Genomic DNA, 26474 nt, shown 5'->3' on the forward strand with positions numbered 1-26474 from the left:
TGTACCGTATATTATGGATGTTCGGAAATATACAAGTAACAGTACCCGTACAAAATGGAAATACGGACATGTTTTGTTTCCCGTACACACTGAGTGTTCGGGAATGCTTAGTTTCCCCGTATATGATGAATATTCCAATGGGGCATATACGTTATATATATATGTAAGAAGTCACTTTTTCAATAGCTCTGCTGGGATTCTAGTCGTATAAATAGATTAACAGTGATCAAGTTCTATATATTACACATAAAAATAACCTCGTGCGCAACAAACATAGATTCTTAAATCATAACACTCATAGTGAACAATACGTCCACAAGAGTTACGGCATAGTGTTTAAAGTTTCAGTACATAAACACATACTGTTCTTCCTAATGTTAGTGAATTCGTGACAATTCATACAATGTTTTCGCATAATTACTTCAGACAGTAGTAAATTACTTTTCCGGTAATGTACATGTTTAGAAAAAAATATTTCGATGATTTAGTTTAATTCGAAACTGAAGTCCGGACATAATATGTGTATTTTTCTATAATTCAATTAGCATGGTATGTGGCATTCCGATAGCTTGAATGTTGTTATCCATATAGCATCAAAGCAGTCATATACAAAAAAGAGATGCAAGAGCGTTTGTTGTTATTTGCTGTTTATGGAGTGCATGGTAGGTGAACAATTTAATAATTTTCCTTCAAGCTTCTCTAAACAGTGTCTGCTTTAGAACTCACTTCGTATTGTATATTTATCTTCATAATCTTCGTTGTTATTCAAATACTGATACTATCTGTTCTACATGTACTCATATGACGATGCTGATAACATATTGTCATATTTGCATAGCATGTTAAAGAACGTTTAAATTCATCCGTATTCACCACTGAGCCTCTATTCATATAAAATATGGCATCACTACCGATTCAATGTGAAATGTGCTTAGAGGAAAATGCTGTTGGAAGTTGCGATACATGTGGGCATGTCGGTGAAGCCTGCTTACGTATTCATCAGAAAGGAAGGTCATTTCGAACTCACATTATCAACGTGTTGAACAAGGAAAACCATGCAGCAATTAGGAATGACATTACAGAAGAGCGATGTAAGCAACATCCGACAGAAAGAGCTATCTTTCTTTGTAAAACTCATGAATCGATGATTTGTGGTAGTTGCCTTCATTCTGAGCATCCATCTTGCGTGCAGGAAGTCGTTGATCTGCTGGATGAAGATATTAAAATTGACTGCGATAAAGTCAACACGATGAAATCACTGTTCAATGAGTTAAAAGATGACATTTTGCTGTTGAAAGTTAGTGCAGAACACAGTAAGGAGAATTACAAGAATAATGCTGATAAATGCGTGCAAGAATGTATGGAATTAGGCAATAGCATTAAACAACGTGTAGATGAATTGACAAGTAATATTAGAGACGGAATAGCAATGAGACATTCCAAAAACGTCAGTGCCCATTCCCTTATTACTAAAATGTGTGATGAGAAAAGCAAGTGGTGTGCCAATGAAGAAACAAATATTGATGATTTTGTTGACAACAATATGGCTGGTTACTTGTACCTAATGGGAAGACATTTTGAGAAAGATATTTCGAAAGCTAGATCCCACCTCAAAGAAATCAAAAGCAAGTACATTTTTAAAGGGATTGACTTTAAACAAAACAAAGTTATACTTAATTGTTTGTTCGAGGACTTGGAGGAAGTCTGTGAACTGCATGAAGAAGTTACTGGAAGCGACGATGGAAATTCCGACGATTATGCCACATCCACCACAGAAATAAACAAGGTATCGATTTTGGTGTCAGTTATTTAAGTGCCAAATACACTAATAATGTCTACCAGCAATATGTCGCTTTTAATCTGAATTGCAAGATCACTATCAACATATATGACGAATGTTCAATTAACGAAGTTGTTTACTTGTTGAATCATCAATGATTATCTACTTTGCGAATTATAATATCAAACATAATATTTAAATTGTGATTAATTTTGGCTTGTCACTGCTTTAGGTTATATGATTGATTTTAGACACGGCAAGAGCTCACCGCACTGTTGAATCAAGCTAAATGCAATTTGGATCAATCAGAAAAGGTTTGTACAATGTACGCATTACTACGTTAACCGTTTGTAACAACCTTAATTTTCAAACTGAGTCCAACAATAATGATAACACATTTTTGGAAGATGTTTATATGTCATGTAAATGTCACAGAGTGAAACATGTGTGCATCCAGACCGGGGCTCGATCCCGGAACCCCCGCTCGAAGAGCGAATGCTCTACCGACTGAGCTACCGGACCGCTTACACACCTCCTCACCACATGTGTTGGTATCGGTACCTTGACATACTTCCACGCAAGCTGGAAATTCGTCCTCGAATTAGATGAACACAAGTGCTGAGAAACATACATAATTAACACTGAAAGCGCGTAATGCTGCCAAACAGTACCGCCACGGTCCCTCGTTGGGCGACAAATGTCACAAAGTGAGAAATGTGTGCAGCTAGACCGGGGCTCGAACCCGGGACCCCGCTATCAGTGCGAGTGCTCTACCGACTGAGCTACCGGACCGCTTACACACCTTATCACCACATGTGTAGATATCGGTAATGTGAAATAACGAAAATAATCGCTTTGCAATTTGTAAAAACATGAAAAACAACCATAAAAAGTCCAAAAGCTAAAGGCTTAAACAAAGGCCCTGTTTAAAGACCTAATTCGCAGGCCTACTATACACTAATAGACATCTACACAACGTACAAACAACACTGCGTCAAACTGATTTTACAATATTAATGAAAAAATAAGGTTATATCTTTATATGATCGTTGAACTTGTATTTTTGTGTTTAATTCATTGTATGAGTTTATATGATTTGCGGTGTCTTGTTGATGCTGGCTTTGATAAGGTTTTATTTTCTTTATAATGCATTGTTCGAAGCATCTTTGTACAAGTGAAATGTTAAGTAATCATGACTAATAAAAGCGCCGTGTAAAATTTTCTTGGCTGTTGAAAGGCGGTACCCTGATATATTTCAATAGACAGTATGTTAACTGAAATTAATGGTTGCTAGCTTTATAAAACGTTTAGCATTTATCTTGCGTACATGAGTGTGGTATCTTCGATTGTGGTCATTTAATCGAATATGTAAACAATTTGTTGATAAAGTCGAAACAAAAGCGATGCTTTATCATTATAAATTTGTTAAACCCACAGCGAAATCATCTTTAGACAGTTCATGTATGCATTTACGGTATGTCTTTGATGTTATACACGGTGTTTGTCACTCGTTGAAAGTTTGATGGTCCTTTGCTTTTCAGCAGATCCTTTGTAGATTTTGTTTTTTTGGGTTGCTTTTCTTGTATTATTCGAAAACCAATAATTGTCAGTTAAATTATCATTTAGAGTTTGTTTTAAATCGTCCTGGACATAGAGCTATGCTTCAAATTTCATCCTTTATATCTCAGAAAAGAATGGTACTCTAAAACAGTATGCGAGATGGCATAGGTGATTATGTAAGTAAGCAATGGGAAATTGTGTGGTAAATATATGTAAATAGATACAAACGGTTATCCTTGTTGAACAATTTTGTTTTTAGCTCGACTTTTCGAAGAATAAGGAGAGCTATACTACTCACCCAGGCGTCGGCGTCGGCGTTGGCGTCACACCTTGGTTAAGGTTTTGCGTGCAACGAAACATAGGTTAATATCTCAGCTACTGCTTGAGGTATTGCATTGAGACTTGATACAATGGTACTCAACCATCCAACCTACTTAATAAACAAAGTTATATAACATTTAATGCAAACTAATAGGCCTTTATTATTTGACTTAGAAATTCTGGTTAAGTTTGTGCGTGCAAGCATACATAGGTTAATATCTCGGCAATTACTTGAGGTATTGCAATGAGACTTGAAACAATGGTATTCAACGATTCAACCTACTTAATAAACCTAGTGAGATAACTTTAGTTTGCATGTAATGCAAATAATTGTCCTTTATTATTTGACTTAGAAACTCAGGTTAAGCTTTTGCTTGCAAGCACATATAGCTTAATATCTCATCAACTACTTGAGGTATTACAATGAGACTTGAAACAATGGTATTCAACCATCCAACCTACTTAATAAACCAAGTTAGATAACTTTAGTTTGCATTTAATGCAAATAATTGTCCTTTATTATTTGACTTAAAAATTCAGGTTAAGCTTTTGCGTGCAAGCACACATAGGTAAATATCTCATCAACTACTTGATGTATTGCATTGAGACTTGATACAATTGAACTCAACCCTCCAAAATACTTAATTTACCAAGTTCGATAACTCTAGTTTGCATTTAATGCAATTAATTGCCCTTTATTATTCGACTTAGAATTTCTGGTTAAGGTTTTGCGTGCAAGCACACATGGGTTAATATCTCAGCAACTACTTGAGGTATTTCATTGAGACTTTGTACAATGGTACTCAACCATCCAACCTACTTAATTAACTAAAATAGATAACTCTAGTTTGCAGTTAATGCAAAATAATTGCCCTTTATTATTTAACTTCAAATTCTGGTTAAGGTTTTTCATGTAACAACATATATGTTAATATTGCACTGAAATCTAATCTAACAGTGATCCATGCATGTTTTGCCAAAACCTTTCAATCCTTAAACTGAAAAGCGGCTGTCTCTGTGACAGCTCTTTTTATCATTTCAATACAAATTAAAATTTAATTATCTCTTTTGTTTTTCTTATTCGTTGTACCAATTATAAATTATTATGTGACATTTTTTTTTAAATAATCACAAGCTTACTAAAAACAAGAGTTGTTGTACTCTCCGCCATTGTATATAACACTTTTATATCAATTATTCACGACTGTGTATATAAACTGTTTATGCTTATCAGTTACTTTTGTCGTTATCCTTTGAAATATTTCATTTGATTATTCGTTATTTCAAAACCTATAACACACTAATAAGACCTTTATAAAATGCTTAGAATTAAACATCGTTGAAGCTGTTCTGGAGATTCTTCCTCTACAAAAAGCTGAATCCCTTTTAGCCTCCTGATTGGACTATTAATGTTACTGTAAAAATTGACGTTATGAATTAAGGTAGTAACATTTGTTCTAGTTTTTGGCCATAGTATTAAACTTTAAATATGTTCAATACAAATATATAATCGTTATACATACTTATATGTTATGTTACACTAATCCAGACACAGAAGGAACTGCGTGATGAGCTGAAACGAGTGAAGCAAGACCTATCTCATTCAGAGAAGCTAAAACCTCTTACAACCATTTGTTTGGAATATTTTCGCAAAGATTTACAGAAAAGCCAAAATAGTGAACCTCTTGCATAAGTAAACCCTTATTACGAAACAACAGTTTAGATGTACATTATACATAGTCATCTTATATATATATATAAAATTCTGTTCTAAGAGTCCAATTTAAACTGCTAACGTAATAATATCCTGCCGTTTTGCCATTTTCAGACAAGAAAGCAGTTCGAGCAAGAATTACTGAAAGCGAAACAGGACATAGAGAAATCTGAAAAGGTAAGTTTTCTATAAAAGTTATTTGACAAGTAGGTGAATAAATGTATGACACTATAGAAGTCTGAGTAAAACGGGCAAACTAAATTAAATCAATGCTTTTCAAATGTCAAGTAGAAAAGGTACAATTAATATGTTCACTTCTTATTTTGCAGTGAAATTTAACTGTTCTTTATTTTGCTAATAAAACGCCATATTTCATCGAATGAAACTCCGATATTAAGGTACAGCAACTAATCTGACGTAAAACATAAGGCAAGTTATAATTTGACGCTTTTCCAGCTTTCCCAAACGAGACATGTAGCCGGTCACCAGTAATGCGTCATATCATAATATTCCATTTAATATATACCTTACTATGAATTCCTTTTATTTTTTCGGTTTCAATTTGTAATGATTTAAATTTACCTCTGTCGAATGTCCAAATATGGAATGGCTTGTGCGTATGACGATGTAGCGTACTTTTGTGTATCGAAGTCAAGGGAGGTTTTTCCAGCGAGTTAATTCATAAGTTACAGAATTCACTATATTGATCAAAATAAGATTTGCGTTCATATATCTTACAAAATAAACAAATTGCTAATACCGATACAATTATGAAATGTTTCAGCACAAAACAAAACATAAACGGTACTTATTTACGGACATGAACAAATCGTCATTTCCATAAGACGCAACGCGGCCATTTTGACATAATTGAATGTTCGTAGGATTTTGACAATAATTATAAGCAGAAATGACTGAAGTTATTGAGTAAAGCGCTATTACTATCGATTTTCGAGTTACCCGTCTTCTTTGTTTTTTGGCGATCTGCTCATGTGTATGATAATAATGTTCCAAATTTTGATTTTCGAATTGTCGAGATGGATTGAAAATGTTGTTTGTCTCAGGTTTATCCTCAGGTTTCCTTGAATACCATTCCCTCAATATGAACATGCTTCTAGTGGCGTAAGTAAAAGAAGGAAATATTATATATTTTTAAGTTTACAGGTTTTACCGGTTTTGTTTTGGTCACGCTATTTATAACCTCTTGACCTCTTTAAACCTCTGTGGGCTGTTTCAATAAGGTATTTTAGTCGTAACTGTCATAATCTGAAAAATTTGGCGTGGAATCCTTCGGCCCAACTAGTTAATCACCCGAGATTGATATCAACAGCACAAATCAGTCCATAAATAAGGCCTAAAAATATGTCTGTTTCCTGTAACATGCTGAAAAAATGATGGGTCGGTATGAAGGGATTGTTTTTAAATGTCAGAATGAGCCAATATTCATGTTTATTTCAGATGAATTATATTAAAAATAATTCAGTATAATATATAGATTCAATCTTTCTGCCACTAATAAGCTAAAACTGCTATCATGACAGCCATTGTACATTTATTTCAGTTGTATAATTCATCCTATTGATGGGCAAGCCATGGGTTCGACTCCCAGCGGTAGCAACATTATGTGCAATTTTGAGCATTGTTAGTATGTTCACCAGGGAAGCAGTTCATCTTTACACTTTGCAATATAACCCAGTGAAAGAGTGAAACAAATAGCATTTAGACAATTTATTTTTGGCAAATGTTTTAAACAAAACTTTCAAAATACATACATTTTGTAATAATAAAACATGATATTATTGCACAAAATATTTAAGAATAGACTGTGTAATAATATCCTGGTCTACGCTGTTTACTGCTTAGACCGTGACTTAAACCTTACCTGCTGACTCGGCAGCGAACAAGGTAAAATAATAGATTGGACTGGAAAATGTTTAAATTTACCAGAATCAGTATCAACAAAAAAGCTTAGACTGACTAATAAAATAGCAATACCATTTTCTTTCTTAAACAGTAAAATAGCAAAACTAGTACACGTACAGTACCTTTAATAGTTTCCACAACTTATTTTTTTCAACAATCTCCAGTGTTTTAAAAAGATCTGCTGCATTAGATCCACTGTTCATTCTGTAAAAATCTCAAGCACGATGAAAAATAATCAATAAAACTTTCAATAGAAGACCGTGCCTTTTTTTCCTTTTCTGAACTACGGTGGTTAAAAAATTCCGAGAGTCAAAACTTGGAAAAATATGTTTTGACTCTGACGAACATATTATTTAGTTAATGCATCTTCGTTATGTAACCCGGTGCATCTTTGTCAACTTCCAATATGCACCAGTGATTGTTTAGTTGCAACGACATCTTTCTTACTTTAAGTATCAGTTTCACTTTCAGGTTTATATTTTTTTCCGGGAGTAAACAAAAACATTCAACGTTCCTATTGCCAGTATTGCAACATCATATTTTTCATAAATGGCATAACCATAACTGTTATTCAATTCTGCTTTGTAATAGAACTTAACTTTAACACTGACGACTATCTACGGAGTTCTACTTTCACTTTCATTAAAATTGACAGGAAGTTAGCGTGCACCTGTTTCCCGCGCTTTTTAGACCATGTGGTACGAAAAATGTTTATTTTTCTGTTAACTAAAAACTTATAGGAATATCTTTTTTAATTAACCGGAGATATAATAAACAACTTATAATAAATGAACAAAATATATCTTAGCATTGTTGTTTTTCAAAATCATCGCACTTAACGAAAAAGCGGAAGGTATCCGTTAATTTGCATAATGGGCGGAGTTAATATTAAGTCATTGGGTTTGAGTGCTGCTAATTGACATGGTTACCGATCACATTCCAGATCGATAATCACTTGTCACTTCGGGTGTTAATTGCTGCCATTGTTTCAACTTGTCAAACCGGAAACGTTTGTAACTATGCGACGATTCGGACACTACTACATTATCGTTGTCATCACAGGCCAGAGACCGCTAAAAATCTTACTTTTCGAATTTTGGGGTATAAAAAAATGAGGTCGGCGGTAAAAAATTACGGTAGGTCGGGTTACAGAAAACAAACATATTTTTTGTAGGCCTAATGGATTTTTTTTTCAAATAAATGTTTTTCCCCAATATCGGCTCATATGGAAAATTCTCCGATTGCAGTTTGCCATAACCTCACTGAGATCAAATTGGTAGCCAACGGGAGAAAACAATTTTGGAAATACATTCCTATGACTATTTTGTTTAAATTTTACTGAAAAGATTTCATATTTACATTGTAAACAAAATATTCGCCACTATAGCTAAAACACCAAACTGAGTATCGATGGCTGGTCACTTCATAAATTGTTGAACATTTATCTTACGTACGTGTGTATGGTATCTTCGACTGTGGCCATTTAATCGAAAATCTAAACACTTTGTTGATAAGGTCGAAACAAAAGTGACGCCTATATATTATAAACTAGTTAATCCCGCATCGAATCTTAAACCTAATCAATAAACAAGAACTCAATATGGACTTATGCTTAACAAAAGTTATAGACAAGAAAAAGGACCCTAACATTAACCGCCAAATAGTAAATGAACACATCAATAGCAAATATTACAACTCATGGCAGGTCTTCACGGATGGAAGCAAAGACCCGAACCTCCATTTGGCTAGGGCCGGGATAGTAGGCTTATCTCAAAATATGACATCCCTTTTTGAATGTGGTTTAAAATTTGACTTCAGCCTTTCTATTTATTCTTGTGAACTGGCGGCAATAGACCTTGCACTAAAAATGAGAAAAACAGCAAACAACAAACAGAAGCAAACAATATACACAACAAAGTAACAATACTATCAGACTCTTTAAGTGCACTCATGTCAATAAAAACAAGCTATTCTAGGTCACGACCAGAAATTTTACAGCAAATACTTAATAATACTACACTGCCTCATGATCTAGGAGTGTCAATAACATTTGTCTGGATTCCTAGTCACATAGGCATCTTAGGAAATGAAATTGCTGATAAAATTGCAAAACAAGCATCAAGGCAAGGTTTAAGAACAAACATCAAATTAAGCGTCCCTGAAGCATGCAGCTGGATAAAGAAACAAACAAAAAACAAATTTGTAAGAGACTTTGAAGTATAAAAACTTGAGCACAGCTTTGAGTATGGGGAAATGAACACTACAATCAAAACATATAGTACTAATACACTAAAAGATAAAGTCTACACACGAATTCGTGTAGAAACCAGTATGCTAGCTGCTGAGAATTATAAAAATACTGACTGCTGTATCCAATGCAGAGACAAAGAAACATTCCATCACATTTTCTTTAAATGCCCAACTTATATGGAACAACGAGAAAGCCTGAAAATAGAACTTCTGAAACTAAATATGTCAGTCATCGACAGGTATCATCTGCTGTTTCCCGAACCTGATTTAATTTAATACCACACAAAACAAAAGGTTCTATAAGAAATAGGGTTTAAATAGCACAGCACTTATCAAACAACATATGCAAAACATGTTCATTGAATACGCCGTGTACCTGTTGTTGGGACCCTTTTTGAAAAGGATGGTAATACAATGACTGTCTTAACATCAATAATAAGCACAAAGCATAAATAATAATCTTCAATAAATAAAAAAGCACGTTCATTGTATACGCCGTGTACCTGTTGTTGGGGCCCTTTCCAAAAGGGTGGTAATACAATGACTGCATTAACATCCCAAGGAAGCAAACAAAAAAACAACAACAAAAACAAACAAAAAACAAACACATAAATAATAACTTAAGAAATCAAACAAAATAAAATAAAAAGCACGTTCATTGTATACGCCGTGTACCTGTTGTTGGGGCCCTTTCCAAAAGGGTGGTTATACAATGACTGCTTTAACATCCCGAGAATGCAAAGAACATAAATAATAATAATAAAAAAAACAATTAAAAAAAACCTAAAAATAAAAAAACACGTTCATTGTATACGCCGTGTACCTGTTGTTGGGGCCCTTATCAAAAGGGTGGTAATACAATGACTGCATTAACATCCCAAGGAAGCAAAAAACATACATTAATAATAACTTAAGAAATAAAACAAAATAAAATAAAAAGCACGTTCATTGTATACGCCGTGTACCTGTTGTTGGGGCCTTTTTTAAAAGGGTTGTAATACAATGACTGCTTTAACATCCAAAAGAAACAGAAAGCATTTTTTTTTTCTAAATAAAATATAAAGCACGTTCATTGTATACGCCGTGTACCTGTTGTTGGGGCCCTTTTCAAAAGGGTGGTAATACAATGACTGCTCAAACATCCTAATGAAGCTTAGAAAATAATTCCCTATAAGTAAAACTTTATCTTAGTGAGGGGTATCACGATCCCCTCCGGCGCCTTGCTTAGAGATACGTTCATTACGAACAACAAATATGGCAGGTTTACCTGACAACTACAAACACATTAAATTATATTGAACAAGAATGACTATAGATGGAACGAAACGGTAACCGGCACCTTAAGCGACACACACGATAGTGATTCACACGATGAACAAAATACTAAGCTTACAGCCAAATGTATATAGAATATTTATTGTTTTACATATTTTACCTTTTGGAATTACCGAAACATACGCGTATAAATTGGATCTCTACTACTTTTAGTAGCTGTAAATTACTTCAATGATTTTCAATCTACATTATGGTGACAAAACATTTCTTTTCTTTTCTTCTTTCGTTTTCACATGAAAGGATGAGGTATTAAGGAGTATGATGATATACATCGATTTAACCATAAATTATTAAATGCAAGTCACCATAACCTAAAACGAAACCAAATTATTTTTCGGGCGAAGTTGTCAAAAAAGAAAACCAATATCGGTATAAACTGTATAGAGACATTTTGAGTTAACAATTCTACCGATTTAAACCGTTACATCCATAGTACTATTAGAGGTCCATGATGATTTTACATGCTATGCTAGGTGATGGTGTTGTAATATAACGCTTCTGGTCCAGGTTTATTGTTAGGAAAAACAGTTTTTGATCCTAGCCCTAATTCATTCATTCACTTAAAGATATTTAAATTTTGAAAATATATATATATATAATACAAAAAAAACCTTTATATTATTAATTATTATTATTATTTGTTTTTTAAAACAACCATAGTAACCCTCTCTATATATGTACATGAACATTTAAAAAAACATGTAGGGAAAACAAGTAATGTCAACGCACTCTCTGGTCTTAAAGAATTTTCAATAAGTAAATAGTGAGGCAATAGCCGTGCATCGACAACAAAGTGGTCAGTTCATATATATATAGTAGAAATATTAATACATATAGTGGGCAAAAAGTCCTGTTCTCACAACACTTTCTTGTCAATGAACTGACCGTGAGTCTTGCCCATTCTTTAAATCAATACCATTCTTACGCGTAAATGTTTTTTAAGATACAATGCAATATCAAATTTAAGACTGGAGAAATGAAACCATATCCAATTTTCAGAGCTGTGTGACCTCCCTAGATGTCATTCATCGCAGGTTTTGCGGCATTTTGGGTAAAAAATTACTCCTTTTACGAATATCCCATCAACCGATGGGGGTAAAACTTCCCTTTTGGCTTCAAAATTCGGTTTAAGTCACACTTGGAGATGTGACTGGGTCAAGCCATAATGCAGCCATTATAGGGCGCGGGCAGACCTAAATAAACTCAACAACAACAACAACCCGCATCGAATCATCTTAAAACAGTTTCTACATGCATATACGGTCTGTCTGTTGTATTATACACGTTGTGTGTCTCTTGCTTAACGTGTGTTGATCCACAGCCTTTCGACACAGTTTTTGTAGACTTTGTATTTGTTGGCGTTGTTTTTCATATATTATACAACCTAACAAAAACAAAACAAGCATGTACTTACCTTAAAATGCGGAAAAACGTAGTAAAACATATTAAACGGTTTTGTTTTCATAAAGGCCATCGTTTAGTCCAATCTGATTACCAGGAAAACCAGTTGTAAAATATGATCGACGAGGGAACCAGTTGTCAAATACGATTGACTGGGAAATCAGTTGTCATATATGATTAACTGGGAAAACAGCTGACAAATATGAAACAAGCAATATTCGGCACGACATATGAACACTTATGCAGCGAGAAATGAAGCTTTTTTTCCAATTGTTTGGATACTTATTATGTTGATGTTTCCAGGCTGTCAGATATGTTCTCGTCTTATTTTTGTCGTGAAACTGGTCCCAGTATTATGCTTTAAGTGTATTCAATAGAAATAGTAACCGTTATGCATACTGATATGTATTGTTACAAATTCATTCACTTTTCCAGACACAGACGGAACTGCGTGATGAACTGAAACGAGTTAAACAAGACCTATATCATTCAGAACAGGTAAAACCTCTTATTCCGAAACATTCACAGCGAACGATAAAAAGTATGCATATCCGTTCTTATTCAGTACTATTAATTATCGAGTCTGATACCATAACACATAGCTAAATATTTCGAGACAGTGCTCTAATCATATCAATGCATATCCGACGTTAATACGCTGTCTCAAATATTTTAAGCAATGTCTGTCTTTCGATTACCACACGGATACAGTCATCCATGTTTTCTCCCTTTGAAGGAGGGGGCACTAGTCAAGGCACAGTTATCACAGATCAAAGACAGCTTAAACTGTAAGTTATCTTTCATAAAGTACGTAATGTACAGGTGCCTTACATTTAAAATGCATTATGACATAATCATAGTAAATATTGCAAAATGATATAAATAAAATTGTTATGTACGATTCGTGGTTTGATTAGTGTAATTTTTGGTGATGAATTTTGAAATCTGCTAACAGGAATGTTTCGTTCTTTATGCGATTAAGGTACTGTGAAATCTTTTATATTTGTTGGCATGAAAGTTCGTGGTTTGCCGACAACATACAATTTCGTGGGTACTTGAATTCGTGGTTTTTCATTTTTGAAAAAAAACTAATCGAATATGCGATCGTCCTAGATCGTCTGCATAATCTCCACGCGCTGGCACGTGATTTCCGTCTTCTACGTCACACGGTTTATGACACTCGCTAAAGTGGTACGAGATGCCAATTAGTGCATATACCCAGGTCAATTATCGATTAAATTGGGAATTAAGGTCATAAAAGAAGATGTATCCTGATCTAAATACAGATAGGGGGAGCCATGGAATACCTAAGAATTTTGCAAACTGTGAAAACACCGAAAAGGTGCGTATATTTGAGAAAACAAGATCATTTCAATATCTATTCACACGTTTTTGTTTAATAAATATATTGAACGCGTTGTTTTGTACTTTGTCACGTTGGCTGCTCAGTTACCTCCAATGTAATCGATTAATTATTTCATTAAATAAAAAAATCGAGTACCGACGCTCATTACGCACATCTTGTAAACCTGGAGATTTTCATTAACAGCACACGTTTAAACACGTGCTTCTGTTATTTGGTTAATAAAAACACATTTAATTGATTTGGTTTATTATTTGTTAAAGGCAGATATAAAATATTAACAAAACAATGATAGTAAAATATACAGTGAGACAGGTATAAACTAAGTATACTGCGACTTCTGTAACGAATAAACTAGTATGTACATAACATGGCAGTTAAAAAAGTGAATAAAGGGTCAATATTTCGTGGGATCTTAAATTCGTGGATCACCCTACCCACGAAAACCACGAACATTAATGACCCACGAACATTAATGATTTCACAGTAATCAATGTTCAAAACAATCAAAGATGCGGTGCAACTAACCATTCGCCGAGATGATTTGCTCAAATGCTGTGTTACTACTAAAATAACTTTCATATGGCTAGATGTGATCAAATCCGTTATGGAGCTGACATTCTTTTAAATTTCATTTTATGTCTTAGGGACTCAACCAACTGGAAGTGTTGAAATCAATATCAGCAATGAAAGAAGATGGCCTGTCATCAACTTGGTTTTTAGATTCCCGGATGGCATTCAGACGGTAATTGTTTTATGTTGTTAATTATTTATTTCAAATCACGTGTTTGAAGCTACAAAGTATTTGCAAAAAACAGTTTAATACATTTTGAAATATATTATCGCATACGTGTGAGCATTTACCTACGTTTTTGCGAAACACTGTCGTTATCAGACTTATTATCTAAGCAAAAATGATTTTTTTTTTATATTTAAATAGTTATCCTAGACTAAGTAAAGCGTTATTTTGATTAAAAAATCCATATCAGGCAACGGTTAGCACCAAGGCAAACGGGCGGAAAGGGGGAATAATTCAAACAACACGACTGAGGTTAAATCCTAAGAGGCATAGTCCAAGCTTAACTATACAAGTCAAAGTTTCATGCTTGTACAAACCAGGGTCATGTAATAGTTTGTATAATTCAATTCTTGCTTTTGTGCTACGAACCATTTTAACCTTTCTGGGTTTTTTTATCTTTAATAACTAATCTCGGACTGTTCAAACGTTTTGTCTAAGTGCAGCACAAAATATCTACCTCAAATTATCTTTTAAATTCCCGTTCACGATTTGTAAATGTAAAATTTGTATGAAAGATGTTTCGTTTTAACATTTTGATAAGTAAAAGTAATACATCCTTAGACATTACGATGTGCTAAGAATTTTCTTTTTTCTTTCATATATTTATTTTTGCAGAACATTTTAACCCTTTAAAGACAATCGCCTGGTACGCGGATAATGGTTTATAAGTAGAGTGCATACTAGATGATATCCAGTCAGAATCTCAATGTAAACACTTTTCATTTAGAGTGTGACGTCAAACCTTCATGTTCATGAAGTCATTTCCTTTTTGAGCATATTAAAACAGAACGTCTTCAACGATTTGTTAAAAAATATATATATTGATGGAATATTGACCATAGAAGCAAATGAGATATAAAAGTTTCTGAGATACTGAAAATAATGCAAAAGAGGTCCTCTTGTATGGTTTATAAAACGTGCGAAGGGAAATGCATTATTCTTACCATCAGCAATAAAACCAATCCTAAATAATATAGTTTACAACAAAACAAACATGGTGGTTATAAAAAAATTGAAAATGGGAAACAAGGTTTAGCATGTGATACATATCAATATCATTACAGTCCCCATAGTTCAAACGTCAGTATCTGACTTCAACGTCATAACTTCTGAAAGTAAGAGCCGTTCGCGGCAATACAACGTCGATGTCTCGCTATCCACTGCCGGTAATTGTCACTGAACCACTCTGACTTTTTAGATTACGGACGTGTCTGAGCTTCACTCTGTAGTTCATTGAAGCGTTTATCTTTCAGTTCACATTTATATTTCGGAAATAGGGAAAAATCGCAGGTTGCTAGGTTCGTCGAAAAAGGGGGGTGGAGAAGGATCTTCGCTTCAAGCTGGATTGTCGCGGTAGTCTGGGCCTCCTCCGATTTATGCACTGGTGCATTATCCTGTTGAAGAATCCACCCATCATGCAACCCTGTGGTCTTTTTAATGCCATCGCCCTGTACAAGTCACGCCTCAAAACCTTAAATGGAGAACATAATTGAGGCTTATCACATAATGCATTTGTCGCGTTTTGCGTACTTCATAAAATATCATAATTAAAACTAATACTTATTAAATCATATATTTTTATCATAGACGTTTTTAAACATTGTTTTATACAGATTTTATCAAGAACTTAATATTGATTAAAATGATTTTTGTTATTTAACACTTTACCTAAGTATAGTAAGCACGGATTTGCTCTGCGGAACTGCATGGAGTAGAATAACACTGTGCACATCAAAGAAGACAATGAACATATGCTTTCCTATCGAACGGGATGATCGTGCCTTCTTCGGAGGCGGGGAACCGGTAGTCTTTTATTGACTGCTTTGCTGTTTTGTCTCAAGGTCGTTATAAAACAGCCATGTTTCATCTTCTCAAGAAAACGGTTTCCTTCCTTTCCGTACCGAGCTAAGAATCGGCGTGATTCCCGTACTCTTTTGCTCATCTCATCTATTGTCAGCAGCCGTGGAACCCAACGCGCAGCCACTCGAATCATTTTCAAACTGTCTTTCATTATCCTCCGTACCCAAAACTCATGTCCAACATCTTGCATATTTCATGAAGAGTGACTCGACGATCAGCGTGAACGATGTTTTTCACGGCATAGACGTCACTCTCCATAGTTTTTGAATCCGGTCGCCCAGACCTCACGTCGTCACAAATGCTATCCCGCCGCTCACTAAACCGCTTGTGCCACTTGTACACGAGCATTCGCTGCACTGGAGTTTCACTCGATGCTTCATTCATCACTTTAAGTGTTTGCGATGGAGTTTTTCTTAGGTTCACACAGAACTAAATCACTGCCCGTTTTTTCAATCAGCACCTAGCCGTTTGTTTTTGAAATAGTTTTCAGTAAAAGGTTAAGGTGGTTCGCGTAGAAGTTTTTTTTTCCGCAAGTAGTATGCATAACCAGCATAATGTCCAATGAATGATAAACATAGCAACTTTTGTATTCATTCCAAAAGCGTTAACCTTTTATATTACTTCAAGAGCAAAACATACTCGATAGCGCCACCACTATTCGACAGCGCAACCACTAGGGCAACAGCGCCACCAGTTTTATAAATATGTGCATTTTTCCTTTTTAAGAAGTGCTTATTAGTTTTGTTGTGTTCCGGCATAGGTTCTTTACATAACAGTTATGTTTGCATGCGTGAGAATGTTCTTACGGGATGTGTAAGCACCGAAATGTACTTGCTACGCAATCAGATCTCAAAATATGCACAAGTCCGATTCGGGAGAAAAGTTCCTGGCACCACTGTTTGCACAATTTTGAAACGAAATAGTAACCAGCCTACAGTAGAAGTGTTCTTACACCACATTCTCCGATTTTCGAAAAATGTCCGTAAAATGAAATCATCAAATAAAATATAAATCATACTCACGTTTGTTCATGTACACATAGGGCACAGCTCCACCACGGAAGTGTCGACAGCTCTTTTTCTTTGCACCACCGTAAAGTGATAAAGCTGGCGTTTAGAGGCCGTGATATTTCATGTCACAGAAATACTGATCAAAGCGGTTCGGATGTGGATGTAGTCAAAATATCAAAAACATCTTCAATGTCATCACCAGATCGTTTCTTCGTCACCAATGGTGTTCTTTTGTACCCTTTGGCTCTTGTAGAAATTATCTTCGAACACGTAGCACACTGCATTTTTTAAATATTATCCATTCAATATATTTCTTGCATTATTCCGATTCTAAGAAATCTTAAAGGAAAATGAAAAAATAAATAATGTTCAATGTGATCACCAAGATGAAAACAATCAGTGCAGGTATCAGCATCAAATAATTTTGGCATGTGAAGCGAAAACCCTCCAGTGTTCATCTTTTGGCGGCTGCTTCTTTAATCACTCGGTACCACTCGGCCATTTGTAGTGGAGAATCTTTTTGTATGATAAGCCCGACGCTGGCTAACAGTTGCATGCATGTTGATAGTTCAGTTATAGATTGGATTCAAGATCATGAGTATGAATGTAATAAAGCTATATTAAACCATCCCGTTTTGGGTCTGATAAATACATTACACTGACAACATTACACCATTTGCCATGTAAACCATTCGCAGCTCCCGCTTTGATCATCCCATCCTTTCGTGGACAACTTATGTTATTTCATTATCATTGCGATTGCTGATACTGTTAAAATATTGTACAATTCCGTTAGGTAAAAGTTTAACTTTGAACTTGAGAACGAACAAGTAAATATTATTACGGCATTGTTGGAAAACAGAGATGTGACTGCTTTGCTGCCAATTGGATATGGAAAATCCATGTGCTACATTATCCCGCCATTGCTCAAAGACCAGCAGGTTATCATTACAAATAGATATGTACATTATTATATTATTATTATTATTATTATTATTATTATTATTAGTAGTAGTAGTAGTAGTAGTAGTAGTAGTAGTAGTAGTAGTAGTAGTAGTAGTAGTAGTAGTAGTAGTATCAATTAATTAATTAATTACAAATTGACAAAACTACTCACCATGTTAAAAGGAACATGCGTATTCTCTTTGAAGTCATTAGATTTTACTGCGTATTTGCACATAATCATATTGATAATCCGATATGTTTCACATAACGTGTTATCCATTTCTTATATTAAGTTATAATATATTGTATAATACTAGACATAGTAAAGTAGTAACCTATGCTGCTGCTTCTGCTGTTCTGCTGCTAATGGTGATGTTGTCAATGACGGAAATGCACAATCCTCTCTTGTAGTCAAGTCATTGTATCTATACAGTTTTATGTTTTGTACTGTCTCTATGTATCAATCAAGAAATGACTGTGTTATTGTTGTTGTTGTTTTATGTGCACAGTTATATGTATTATCTTGTGCCTGTATAAGTCATACCGGTACATAAATTTATAAGCAATCCGCGTATGTGTGAAATATTTCACTAGCTTGTAGAAGTAAACAAATAGACACACAGAATCACTTTCTAGACTCCCGGCAAGTCACCTCCAGACTTATCCATATATCGTCACAAAAACTACCTTTAAATTAAAGAAAAGTTATTTTTAAATAATTTCTACATATATGTATTGACTTGATACGTAGTATGTAGAAAACAATGTTGAAGCCCTAAATGCGCGGTATCACGGTTGAACGTGAACTATGTGCTTACTCACTGAATTGTGACTACTTCTCCCTTTATAACCTTTATTGATACATTCAAATACATATTTCATAAAAATGTAATGCATAGGCGAATAAGCTATGTTCTCCCAACTCGACACATCAAACACGTTAGCGTTCAGCGCATTGAAATGGTTGCATTTAAAATAGTGTTATTTAACCGAACCTATTAACGACCAAAACATTCGAAAACATTTTCCCCCTTTTCATACATGTACACAACCTGTCAGATTTGTCCTAGATTTACGGATTAATGGATACAATCGATGCATGTAAGTGCATTATAGTACCTGAACATGTTTTTTGGGCATTATGACATAAACAAATATGAGTTTAATAGCAATATTTTCGTAGTAATTTGAATTTATAACGAAGATAATTTAAAAATTGTGGCCGCGAGGATCCTCTACGCAAGCACCGCTTGCTACTTTTTGCTGGGATGGTGGACGTCACGAGTCTGGCATAGTCTAAAAATCGTCAAAAGACTCATTGACGGCCATTTAGGTGGACTAGTACGACCTCAAATTTACCAACCTGGCGGTTATAATACTATACACAATGGACATTATTTTCTTCTAATTCGTTTTACTCAAACGTAGAAAATTATATAACTTGTTGGCAATACAGTTATTAAATGGCTTTTTTCCATCATTCAGTGCATTAAAACATGAATATATACATTATACGATACACTGAACGCAAGTGTTCAATAATAAGCTAGTAAAGTCTTTATCTTAATGTGATGACACTAACGCATAATACATAGTAAATTATGTATTATTAAAATGGTTTATATTAAGCTTAAATGGCTGTCTGTTAGGTGTAGGAGAATAGCTCTAAAACCTTCCAAATATATGTAAGGGGAATTAGGAATCAAAACAATCATAACGATCCTTAAACGCATTTCTATGTAAGTGTATTGTTTTGGTATGCAGAAATTACATTATCATGGAAATAAATGGATTGTATTGAAAGCAGGGAATACATTTGTTACAATTAGCTAATTCTGATTCAGTTGAAATACATTTATATATTTAGAAACATATTGACGATTAAACGAAGAAGACACTAGAAGACACAAAACAAGAATGGTCTATGTCACAAGTATACGATTGTGCACGTCATGTTCGCTGATGTCATCACGCGTGTCAATATTATATTGCTATGCATTTAAAGCTCTTGGGGAGAAATATACATTTACTTATGACATGCAATACGACTATTTTTGCCACGGGAAATTTTTAGCATGCAAAAAAAGGCACATATCATGTTGAAATCCGCATTAAGTAGATAATATTATGTATTTTTACATAGAATATAATTAACCAATTGTAATGTCGCTCGTAAAAAGTGATTGCTAGGTTTGCATGTACTACGATGCACAAACTAAATGAATGAAATGATTAAGTTTAATATTTGGCTATAGGCTTATAAAAAGGGAAGCTTTGCTCCATGCGTGATAATGTGTTTTTAGTTGAAAATATTTGTCGGTAATAGCTGTTTATTGAATTTAAAACAAATCTTGAATTTGTTTACATTATTATTTATTTCCTTAATAAAAAAAAACACTTTAACGTTGCTATTTAATTTATATCAAAACACATTAATACGAGTAAGACAAAAATACAAAATATAAAAATAATATGGAAATTTACGCTGTTCACTTTTGCGCCAATAATAAATTTAAGCAATATTGATATATTGTCGCACTTATATTAATTAATTAAATTCCATTCAGATATCTGTTAGCTTTTCTCATAATATGTTTATAAAACACATCATACTGATTATTAAGTTTAAACCGTCATGTTTTTCTTGCATATACGTATAAAACGTTCGTCATTATACTACATAATGCATGTTAGTATACATTACATTCCTTAAACCTAACACGGCATGAATATCAATTTTTATATTTTGGTAAAATGATTCAACTATGACCCGATAAGTATAACAACGGGAAAGTAGTAATTATTCAAACTCATCAGTGTATAATCCTTGGTTGCAGTAGATATTTGATTAAATTCACAATAAATATTCGCTATATTTCTGAGCAGCACAAGCATAATATTCACGATGTTTATATGACAGTTTATATAAAGCCTACATTACATTCTGTTCCTATATAAAGGAACCAATTTGGAATCCACGATTACATCATGCTCATTTCAAAACATTAGGTTGCAATCATGTTTATACGTATATGTTTATGTACGTACGGTTGTATAGATACACATAGAAACTATTTCTGTTTCATGTTCGTTTAGCACAGTGCAATCTTTTGTTGTATATATGTAACTCGATATATGTTATTTTATAGTTAAACTACACATCAGCATACTTATCAAATCAAGTTATATTTTAACTTTAGTCTGGATAAATTATAAAATCACGTCTTTCCTACTTACAGTCTCACCATCCGGCCCCTGGAAACCCGATAAAAGGCGACACATTCACAGGACGTTTGGAATACGACTCTGAGGGCGAGCTGCTATGTAGGATGGTAAAGGCGGCGTTCAGGAGAGGGTTGATGTTTACCATTGATCAGGAAGGAAAAGTTGTCCTGGATGGCATCTCATTGTATGACGGTTATGTGCATTCTGGGTAAGAATAATCTTAAAAGTATAATACGAGTCAGCTTAGAATGTTCAGAAGAGGATAAAAGTTATTTGGTGTGAAGTAAATAAATATTTTCTGAATGCCGTTACGTTAAGGGTCATGTATGAACGTTTTTATGCAGGTATTGCATTTTAATGTACAGTTATTATATGCATCATATGTTTAAAGCATGTTATAAGTGGTAGTCAGGGTACGCCATTTTTGAAAGCCTAAACCGTTTTCATAGGCCAGTGGTGGGGTTCAATATAGGTAAAATTAGTTAGATTTACATGACGAATAACTAATGCAGCGCATGAATGTTTCTATTATGTTTTTTGGTAAGATAAGGAGTTTAATCAGTAAACTCACAGCAGCTAAAATATAAATTTGAAATAAAACTTCAAACTAAAGAGTGAAAATATCAACTTCAAGAACTACTTCGAAGGCAATGTATGAACGTCCCTTTAACCCAAATGAAAACGGTACTTTTGAACCTGTAAATTATGACAAAAAATAATTGATCATAACGATGTTCCAATAAATATTTTCTTAGAAATAAACAAAACTGATTGCTATTTACGGAAATGGCAATCCCAATTCTTAAACGTTTTTGTTTCAAAACTTTTTGGCTGTTCAATTAAAATACCCCACTCATCGCCAATCGTTATTTCACCAAAGAAGCGTGGTGAAGAAGGCAGTGTAGTTCTACTAAAATACGGCGATCTAAAGTATTGATATCATATTGCTCATTACAGGAATAGTTAAGATGTGTTTTACACTTACTGATACTACCTTAGACTCTTTTAATAAATGTAGTACTGAATGACTACTCATCAACTATTAACAATTAAGCATGAAAGGTGTATGCAGGTAAATTTGCGGATGATAACAAACTAACGTTATGAATGGACTTTTAATATAATTACTTATACAAAAGAATGCGCAAAGTACCTAGTAAATTAATGCAACGTATCATCAATGGAATTAATAGTATAATGACAACAATATATACGACTCACAGAACACAACGTCGCCGTCCATGAGATTACGTATTTATGTTGTCCTCGTATAAAATAAGGTCCATATTCGTAACGTAACATTGAGTGTGTTTCCTTAGTCTAATTATTTACAGTTTTTCCTGCACTACTAATCTTGACGTCTTTTCAACCCGTTTGTATGTATTAACGAGATACGAATCAGTGGGGAAAGCATACCCATTCCATCAACTGTTCTTTTTCGTATTTGATATAGTGTTTCAGTCAGTGAACTTACAGTTGCATCATATATATCCAAAGGCACACGTTAAGCTCGGGAGTAATGTCGTCATACGATTGACGCCATAGATTCTTGAGTGTGTTAGCAGTCAAATCCTTATATTTAAGCATTGGTTTGAAATGACATTGTAAATTAATAAACCGAAAGAGTGTTGCCTTTATAGCCGATGCTTTTCCATTATATTTCTAGTAAGAAACAATGCGATAGAGTGAAATAATTAACATATATTTTCATGGTTAATGACGTATTTAGCGTGCTCCATGGGATCATATATCCTGTTAAAAATGCACATACAGTTGGTCAAATTGTACGGTAGCGCTTTAACGTTCCCTTGTATGGGCAGTTGGTTGTTCCGCATGACAGGAGAATATTTCAGTCCTACACTCCGTAATCGTTAATACAATTGTACAGGTTTCAGTGTATTTAAGGAACGTGTAACAGAAAAGCAGTACGATACATAGCAGAGGAGTCAACTATATAACACAAATACTGATTTCTTTACATGCCACATCCTTATGAATCCAAAATTGGTCAACAAATTGTAGGTACTCGTATTAGGACATTTATGATAACTATGATTTATTATTAAAGTTCATTGATATATTATTTTTTTCAAAGGCGTTTTGTATCTTCTAGTTTTAATTGCATTGATCAGCTCTCTCAGAATTTGTTAAACTATACAAAACTTTGAAAACACAAAGGGCCACTTTCTACGATCAGGTGCACGAACTGATTACACAAAATATGTGCAAACATTGAAAGTGCTTTTTAAAGAAAGAAGAACAATTGACTAAAAACAATATCAATCTAGTTGTTTCATTTTTTTAACATATATGAGACATATAGCATGTTTGTGTTATTATGCTTAATATTAAGATTGAGTGCAATGCAGTGTTTACACTATCTTTTTTATTCAATGTTTGCTCGAAATGTCCTTATACCTGTACCATAATCCATTGAGAACTATTTGAAAGGTACATTTTATTGTTGGTCAAAACCTCAGAAATTATTACCACGAATACTCTACACATACCTACATAGACATTATGGGCTTGTGTTAGAAGTCTCATCACCACGTACTGTTTAAGTTCTACTCTCTGAAACAGTTATCACAAACGGACGAACGTTGAGCATCCGATCACAGTACTCCTGTAAAATAAATCAAATGCGTGTATACCGTCGAACGATTTGGTATTATATCATGTCTGCTAAGTAATAAAGATTGCTTAAATTAACACAAATAACATTTGAATTATGGATGCGCTTTAATGCAAAGAAATTTATACAAAGAAATTAGTATTATAGAACTTTCCCCAAATACATCACCGCTAAATCAACTGCAGTATCCAATTTGAGAAGCGTAATACCTAATCATACTGTTTGATTAAAACATAATTAAATTTTGTAGGTATTGTTTACAGTTTATTATGTAGACATGTATATTATTGACAAATATATCCATATATTTATATGGCCCGCGTGTCCTTTCTCAATTAGGCGGACACGATAAAGTGTCTTCAGAACTTTCTTTTCATGATCAACTGTGTCTGTATAGTTATTATTTACCTTCTATCTTTTTAAGTTGCGGATCAAGTTTGGTATACGTTGAACACATATGTAGTTTTAAACAATATCTATGTTTTAAGATTTTTCGATCGATCGCATCCGGATTACGTTAAATACGTACATACCTTGAAACCGGAACTTGCTGCCAAAGGCATCACAGAGGCGGACGTAAAGCAGGATTGGAAGATGGAAGAGACTTTCACTGTCGATGATCGGTAACATTCATCAGTCTTATGATACCGATGGTCATACTCCGACTAATAATGTACTTTTCCATTTGTATTATTGTGCTGTTTATAGCATGGTATGCCAGTATGGAGTCTTTCTCTCTACAATCTATTTCACCATAATGTCTTTATCAAGTTTAGTTTTTAACTACTTTTTTTACTTTTGAGTTGGAATGGTTACTGGAACTTATCATAACGGCATGAATTTGTTTCAATACGAACGATTAAATGTTTTTATACAAACTACATAGGATGATTTCAACATCATGAACTATTTGTATTTATATATATGTATCCGGATATATGTCGTTCACAAAGTGTTGAACACGAAACAGTAGTTCATGATAAATGTAGTACCTTTGTTTTAATATCGATTGATTTTTTTAGATAATACAATATGATAATCAGTAAGCAGACAAGGCATTTTCCATGTTCATGTTTTGTTCACTGTTATGATTGAAGTTCATTTAAAATGTTTAATTACTTCAGGTTCGAAGTTGCGCTGAGTTCTGTAATGATATGAAAGTAGGTTGCCATTCAAGGGCATAAGAAAGCGAAATGTTGAACCTGACGGGAACTTGAAAACAGTCGTTTTCGGTCGATTGTCCATATACTGTCCTAGGTCAATTGTTTTGGATATCATATATTCCAATGAACTCGTGTTAAAAAATGAAATTTGCGAGTTTTACGTAGTTGTTTCAAATAATCTAAGGCCATAATTGAAATGTTTTTACTTTCGTAAGAATTTCTACATTTAATGATTATTCTTTTGTTGGTAAATAAGCGTTAAGACGAGTAGTGTTCCAATGAAAAGAAATTGGAAGCCATATGTCGAAGTCATTTGCGTTTGAAAACACAACAAGAATAAACTTTGCATACAATTTTAATAATACCAGCAAGTTTGATTACAATTTGTGTACAATAGTTGTATCAATATTATGTACTGTCAATGTTCTTTTTAACCAAAATGTGTATTATTTAGTCCAGCAAATTTATCAAGATAATTGTATTGATTCGTGTGAAAGTTCTGTTATGTTGTTATATGATGTTATGGGCTTTTTTGTCAGAATCGGTTATGATTTATCTTTGTGACTCTTAAAGCATAACCCGTCATTTGCATGTCAGCTTAAGTTACACTGCAGTTTTCATTGTAATTTTGGTACGACAATAGAATATGCCATCGTTCAATCGTCTCTTCCTAGTTAATAATATCTTGTTATATCTGTGTTTTTCTTAATGGTTATGTTAAACTATATTTTGTCTTTAACAAAGAATTTTATATTATTATGTTTATTTGTAGAATGTTATAATTGTCCTTGCGTGTGTCATTGTTTCATTTTAAAAAGTTTAAATGTTAACAATTATGGATAAATATAACAACACTTATAAATCTTCCCACATAGAAGACGTTAATACACACACATATATAGTACATGTTTAGATTGTCCTGCGTAGAATGCTCACATTTAAAAACGCTATATTGTTTCATAACAGGGCTACAATGGTATCTACAGTCACGTGAGAAGCAGTCAATACCTCACCTATGACCGTTTTCGGAGATACAATATCAATAAACATAGTCCAAAAACAGCACATGAGTTGTTTACATCAATACTTTAATATCAATATATGATTGGTCCACATTTCTTTCAAATGTGAGTAAAAAGGAATTTACTTTAGACCTCGGGCCAAATTTGGAATGCTTGACAAAAACAATC

The 26474-nt window shown here is 33.9% G+C and overlaps 1 protein-coding gene across 1 annotated transcript; it reads left to right on the plus strand.

Annotated features, from left to right (window-relative positions):
* Positions 1 to 898: 898 nt before the first annotated feature.
* LOC128241177 (uncharacterized) lies at positions 899 to 24748 on the plus strand. The gene is made up of 5 exons (XM_052958140.1): positions 899 to 1786; positions 5490 to 5552; positions 12720 to 12782; positions 21501 to 21694; positions 24610 to 24748. The coding sequence occupies exons 1-5, from the start codon at positions 899 to 901 to the stop codon at positions 24746 to 24748; spliced, it is 1347 nt and encodes a 448-aa protein (XP_052814100.1).
* Positions 24749 to 26474: the final 1726 nt, after the last annotated feature.

This window comes from Mya arenaria, chromosome 7 (genome assembly GCF_026914265.1).
Source record: "Mya arenaria isolate MELC-2E11 chromosome 7, ASM2691426v1".
NCBI classification, from domain to species: domain Eukaryota; kingdom Metazoa; phylum Mollusca; class Bivalvia; order Myida; family Myidae; genus Mya; species Mya arenaria.